The 6,000-nt window shown below is 45.9% G+C and overlaps 1 protein-coding gene across 1 annotated transcript in view; it reads left to right on the top strand.

Moving 5' to 3' along the window:
* The first annotated feature begins 2,794 nt into the window (after nucleotides 1-2,794).
* Tep1 (telomerase associated protein 1) overlaps nucleotides 2,795-6,000 on the top strand; it is a 48,870-nt gene continuing 45,664 nt past the window's right edge. Inside the window, 2 exon segments of the mRNA XM_051142996.1 lie at nucleotides 2,795-2,941; nucleotides 4,838-5,425. Of these exon segments, the coding sequence (XP_050998953.1) occupies nucleotides 4,862-5,425 (564 nt within the window). The 5' untranslated portion in view covers nucleotides 2,795-2,941; nucleotides 4,838-4,861.

Below are 6,000 nucleotides of genomic sequence, written 5' to 3'. Positions count from 1 at the left end.
ACAACCATCTATAATGAGATCTGGTGCCCTTTTCTGTTGTGCATGTGCACATACAGGCAGAGCACTGAATACATAATAAATAAATAAATAAATAAATAAATAAATAAATAAATAATTTTTTGTTTTTCGTGACAGGGTTTCTCTGTGTATTCTTGACTGTCCTGGACTGTCTTTGTAGACCAGACTGGCAGCAAACTCACAGTGATCTGCCTGCCTCTGCCTCCCGAGTGCTGGGATTGAAGTCGTGTACCACCATGCCCAGCTAATAAATCTTAAGAAAAAAAGAAAGGAAGAAAGAAAGAAAGAAGAAAGAAAGAAAGAAAGAAAGGTTTTCTTGGTGAGGAGTGAACACTACACTTACCTATGGGTGTAAGAGAAAATATTAAAATGTAGTTAGTGATTGTGCTGGATAGTGTTTTTTTGTTTTGGTTTTTCGAGACAGGGTTTCTCTGTGTAACAGCTCTCACTGTCCTAGAACTCTATCTGTAGACCAGGCTGGCCTCGAACTCACAGAGATCATCCTGCCTCTGCCTCCCAAGTGCTGGGATTAAAGGTGTGCATCACTATCTCCTGGTTTGTGCTGGACAGTTTTATGTCACCTTGACACAAGCTAAAGTCATCTGAGAGGAGAAAATCTCATTTAAGAAAATATCTCCATAATACTGGCTGTAGGCAAGCCTGTAGGACATTTTCTTAATTAGTGATTGATGAGGGAGGGCTCTGCTCCTTGTGGGTAGGGCCATCCTGGTGGCTGAGCAAGCCAGGAGGAACAAGCAAGCTAGTAAGCAGCACCCTCCACCCCCCATGGACTCTGCATCAGCTCCTGCCTCCAGGGTCCTGCCTGGCTTGAGTTCCCCTCCTGACTTCCTTTGACTATGAACGGTGCTGTGGAAGCATAAGCCGAATAAATCTCTTCCTCCTCAACTCGCTTTTGGTCGTGGCGCTTCATCACACCAGGGTCGTGGAGACTTAGTGAAGTTTATGTCTGCCTGTTCTAATAGAGCTTCTCTGTTTTATCTCTGTGTCTGCTGCCCTACGTGTCCCACCTGTGCCTTGCATTTCCTCAGTGTCTGCTGCTGCTGCTGTATACTCTTTCCCAGAGGTCCGGCCAACCCTCTGTCATCCCACACAGCAAACCCAGCTGATCCTCTGACCAGCTTCCTCGACCATCAGCCCCCGGTGTGGGTACCAGGGATAAACTCAGACTGTCTGTCAGTCGTGGCAGCAAGAGGCTTTGCCCTCTGAGCCATCTCAGATTGTAATATATGCAGCGAATACATGGAGAGAAATAGTGCAGATTAATGGAATGTAGCAAAACCCACGTTTCTAAAAATCTATGTGACATCAATAGTTCATGTGGTAGAACTAGAGAGGTCCTCATAAATATCAGGAGACGGTGCAGACACCAGAGTTGGAAGGAGGATAAAAGCTTATTATAAACCCAAGTTTTCAATATCTTCAGTGCTGAAAAGCAGATTACAGCATAGCTTTCACAGTCGTTATATGAAGAACAAGATTGCTTCCTCAGAAACTTAATTACTGTTTCTTCCAGGCAAAGACTTTAAGATTGTATGGGAGCCTATTTAGCTTTTTCTTTTTTAAATAGAAGTAACAGAACCACGTGCAGAGTGGTTTGTTTGTTTGTTTGTTTGTTTGTTTTTTTAAGTAAAGTTGATGGTGGTTATAGAGCAGAAACATCACTATAAATCTAAAGAAAGTTACTGGAGATGAAGGGGAAAGTATTCAGGGGAAACCAATGGTGTTTTCATTCCAGACTGGCTTATCAGAGTTTGTCCTTCCTGGTTCAAAGTCTAGCCTCTCCAGGGTATTGCTGGAAATTCCCTAAACCCAACACCCTCTATATCCCTGAAGTTTGTGCTTTGCCCTGACAGAGGTTTGTTGAGTCATAGTGGAGGGGACAATGAGTGGGAAGTAAAAGGGACTACAGCAAGCAATTTTAGTAGATGGAAGGGTCTTTATGAAAGGGCTTCCCAGGCCTGCCAGCTGGCTCTGCTATTAAAGGCTTTCTGCTCGGTCTGACAACAGAGTTTGGTGCCTGGAACCTTCCTGGTGGGAGGAGGCAGCCATGTATGTATGCATACACACAAACTAAAATTTAAAAAGTCGGGTATGGTGGTACATGCCTTTAATCCCAGAATTCAGGAGGCAGAGGCAGGTGGATCTCTGAGCTCAAGAGATTTCTAGGACAGCCAGGGCTATTACACAGACGCACATGTCGATGTTCTTAAAAAGAAAATTAATCTAAAAAAAAATCTAAAATAAATCTAAGAAATACTTTTGAGTGGTTCTCTAAGCATGTGAAGATAAAGAAAATATGAGGTTTGAGAACTAAACGGAAAACGACAGTGTGTCTCATTGGCTCTGAACAGTTACCTTGATTTGGCAAGGTGGATGAAAGTAAGCAAAAGGAAGAGAAGGGGCCTGACTTTCTCAGACCCTTCAAGGGACCACTCTCAGCGGTCTGACCTAACTTCCTTTCATTAGAAACTTTGAGGTTTTACCACCTCCCACAGCTATCTCACAGGTTGGCGTGATTTTAGCCTATAAGCTTCTGGGGGGATTTTTAATACCATCAGAACATGACTCTATTGGGTGGGGATATAACTCACTTGGTCAATTTGGCCTCGCCCCGAGTATGAATCCCTAAATGGCACAAATCAAACTGAGTGTGGTTAGCACAAGCCCGCAACGCTGGTATTTGCAGATACTAAGCGCTACAGTCCCGCCCTCAGCCCCGCCCAGGTCACTGTCCGGCCCCTCCCCTTGTCCAGACGGGCTCTGCGCCTCCCCAGGGTGTTGGCTTCCTTTCAGTTCTCTGCTTCCAACTTTCCCACTGGCTGACCCAGGTCGCTTTCTGCTCCCTGTTGCGGAGAACCAACGCGCCCCTCACTGCGAACAGCTTTCCAAATCCTGAGCGCAGGTAGAGCCCTGGCTGAGACCTGTGTGGCTGGACTCCCGGGAAAGGGCCTCCGGGGCGAGCGCAGTGCGCCGCCTTAATCCTTCCGGTTGGCTGGGGCGGCGTGACGGGTAGGGTAGGGAGATAGAGGCCCAGGGTTGCCATAGAGCGCCTGGAAGGAGGGAGTGACTGTCGCAAATGAGGGGTGTTGTGAGCACTTTTAGGAACAGAAACTCTCTGGACTGTCCATCACGCTTAACAGAGATGGACACTAAGGTGACAACAGGGCAGGTCTTCCTGAAACCGGGAAAGCGTTTCAAGTATGGCCCCAGTTGCAAAGCCAAAGAAAAGGGGCGGGAGGTAAGAAGTGGAGGCAGATATACATACTTGTATGTAAACATAAAGTGTTTGAATGCTAGAATAAAACTATCAATACCTGTCATCCCCGGAACATGGGGGAGTTTTCAGAAATTCACCAGAATTTCCGTAAACTCTAGAGAGGAAAAACAATTTCATGTCTTTATTTTTCTGTTAACTAAAATATTTATTTATTTATTTATTTTTGGTTTTTTTGAGAAAGCCTTGACTGTCCTGGACTCACTTTGTAGACTGCCTACCTGCCCTCTGCCTCCACCAACCCAGGTTGAGAGCTTGTTACCCTGGACTGTGTCAGGTGTGATTGTATACGCCTTTAATACTAACACTGAGGAGACAGAGGCAGGTGGCTCTCTGGGAGTTAGAGTGTATCTTAAATTATATAGTAGTTCCAGATCTTGTGTCAATACATACATACTTCAAAGCCAGCCTGGTCTACAGAGAGAGATTCAGGACAGCTAGAGTTGTTACACAGAGAAACCCTGTCTCAAAAAACCAAAACAACAACAACAAAAACCCATCCATACATGCAAATCTTGGATTAATTCTGATATCCCTTATTACTTATTGTGGGGTGTGTGTGTGTATGTATACATGTTTGTGTATGTAAGCTATGCGCATGTGCAGAGGTATGTACCCCAGCCTGGAGGCTAGAGGGTCACATCAGGTGTCTTTATTGCTTCCCAACTGATTTTTGACAGGCTGGCTGGCCAGCTTGCTGTAAGAATCTACCCACTTCCCAGTGTTGGGATTATAGTCATAAACAACTGGGCCTTATTTTTCATGTGGATACTTTATCAACTGACCTGTCTTCACTCACACCCCCCCCCCCTTGAACAAAGTCTCCTATGTTCCAGGGTGACTTTGATCTTTTGACTTGCTATGTAGCCAAGGCTAACCTTGAACTTATGATCCTTCTGCCTCTGCCTCAAGTTCTGGGAGTACAGGTGTGTGCCAGGCTTGCCCATATTGCTTATTTTTCTCTCTCTCTCTTTTTTTTCTTGTAGTTCAGAGACAGGAGGGGAATAGGCAGGACACTTTTTCTTTTGAGAAAGAGTGTCAGTGTAACTCACATGGACCTGGAATTTGCTCTGTAGCCCAGGCTTGCCTCAATGGTCTTATGTCCTCCTCTGAAGCTTTGATTCTATGCAGGTCCCCACCATACCAGACTTTCTTTTCCCTCTAAGATTTTGCTTTCCCTGTCCCCATCTTGTCCCCTTGCAACTCTTCCTGGATGAATCCCCCAAAAGAAAGGCCAGCAAGATGGCTTTGTGGCTAAAAGTGCTTGCTGTGCAATCCTGACCACCTGAGTTTAGTCCCCAGCTCCCAAGGGTTACCCTGTAGTGTCACACATGCTGTGATACATGTGCCCAAACTTACAGACACACCCTCCCTCTCTCAACACATAAACACACACAGTCATCATCATCAAATTTTAAAAAGAGATAGAGACACTGTTTATTCTTTGCATGTCACTGCTACAAACAGATGGATATGGAGTTGATGTGTTTCTAGTACAACCCATCACCTTTTCTTCCGTTCTAGGCATAGGTTGATGGTCCTGCAGCTATGGAGACACTCTGTGGGAGTGTGCCTACCTACCCAGGCATCCTCTCCCTGGAGAACCGGTGCCTGGCCATGCTCCCTGACCTCCAGCCCCTGGAGAAAAGACACAGGCACACATCTGTCCATCCAGACATCCTCTCCCTGGAGAACCGGTGCCTGGCCATGCTCTCTGACCTCCAGCCCATGGAGAAGCTATGTGGACACATATCTCGTCACCCGGACATCCTCTCCCTGGAGAACCGGTGCCTGGCCACGCTCCCTGACCTCCAGTCCATAGAGAAGCTATGTGGACGTATATCTCGTCACTCAAACATCCTGTCCTTGGAGAACCAGTGTCTGGCTACCCTCTCCACTGCAGAGACCACTGTATCTACCAGCCCCTTGCTCCAGCGTCTTCACTTACCTCACAAGATGCAAGCTGATTTGTGTAGCCCGAAAACTAGCAACTGCCTCTTCCCTGAGCCTCCTACCACGAAGATTCCACATTTCTCTGAGGAACTAGACTTTTCCACCAGTCCCAGGGTCCTGGAATCTGTCTCTACAGCTCAAGCTCGGGAAGTAGCTTTGGTAATTGTTTTTGGGTGCTCATCTTGGCTCTAACCTTTTGTTGTATGTTGTTGTCACTAGTGTCCTAGATTCCTCCTCTGATGCTCTGTGTTTGGGGAGAATTTTGGTATCAGCGTTTTGGTTCTTTTGGGCAGTTCTAAGAATGGAACCCAGAGGAACCCAATGTGCCATTGAGCTACATTTCTTTAGTCTTATCAAATGTCTAGAGATGCTGGATTTCAAAAATAGTCCTTGTCTCTAGAAAGCCTCTGGCCAAGAAGAAAGACAGCATGGTTGTTACAACAGAGTTTTACCTGGGTGCCTTGGCGGTCAGATATGTAGTGTTTCTACTATATCTGTTTGTACGCTAGTGTGCTAACCAGTTCCACGTTTGGTACATAGATCAGAGTCAGCAGACAGGAACACGTTTCCTCTGTGGGTACCTGGGGAAAAGTTACCCTGAACCTTATGCTATCTCTGCTAACTATAAAGTATATAGCCTTAGGCAAAACTAATATCCCTTTGGGGCTTTTACTTTTCCCTGTCTTTCAAATCAAACCAGTGAAAATGTGCTTGACAAGGGTCTGGTCCAAAGT

The sequence above is a fragment of the Acomys russatus genome, chromosome 3, assembly GCF_903995435.1.
Source record: "Acomys russatus chromosome 3, mAcoRus1.1, whole genome shotgun sequence".
NCBI classification, from domain to species: Eukaryota; Metazoa; Chordata; class Mammalia; order Rodentia; family Muridae; genus Acomys; species Acomys russatus.
The sequence above is the reverse complement of the archived record's forward strand: the minus strand, read 5'-3'. Positions and strand labels throughout refer to the sequence as shown.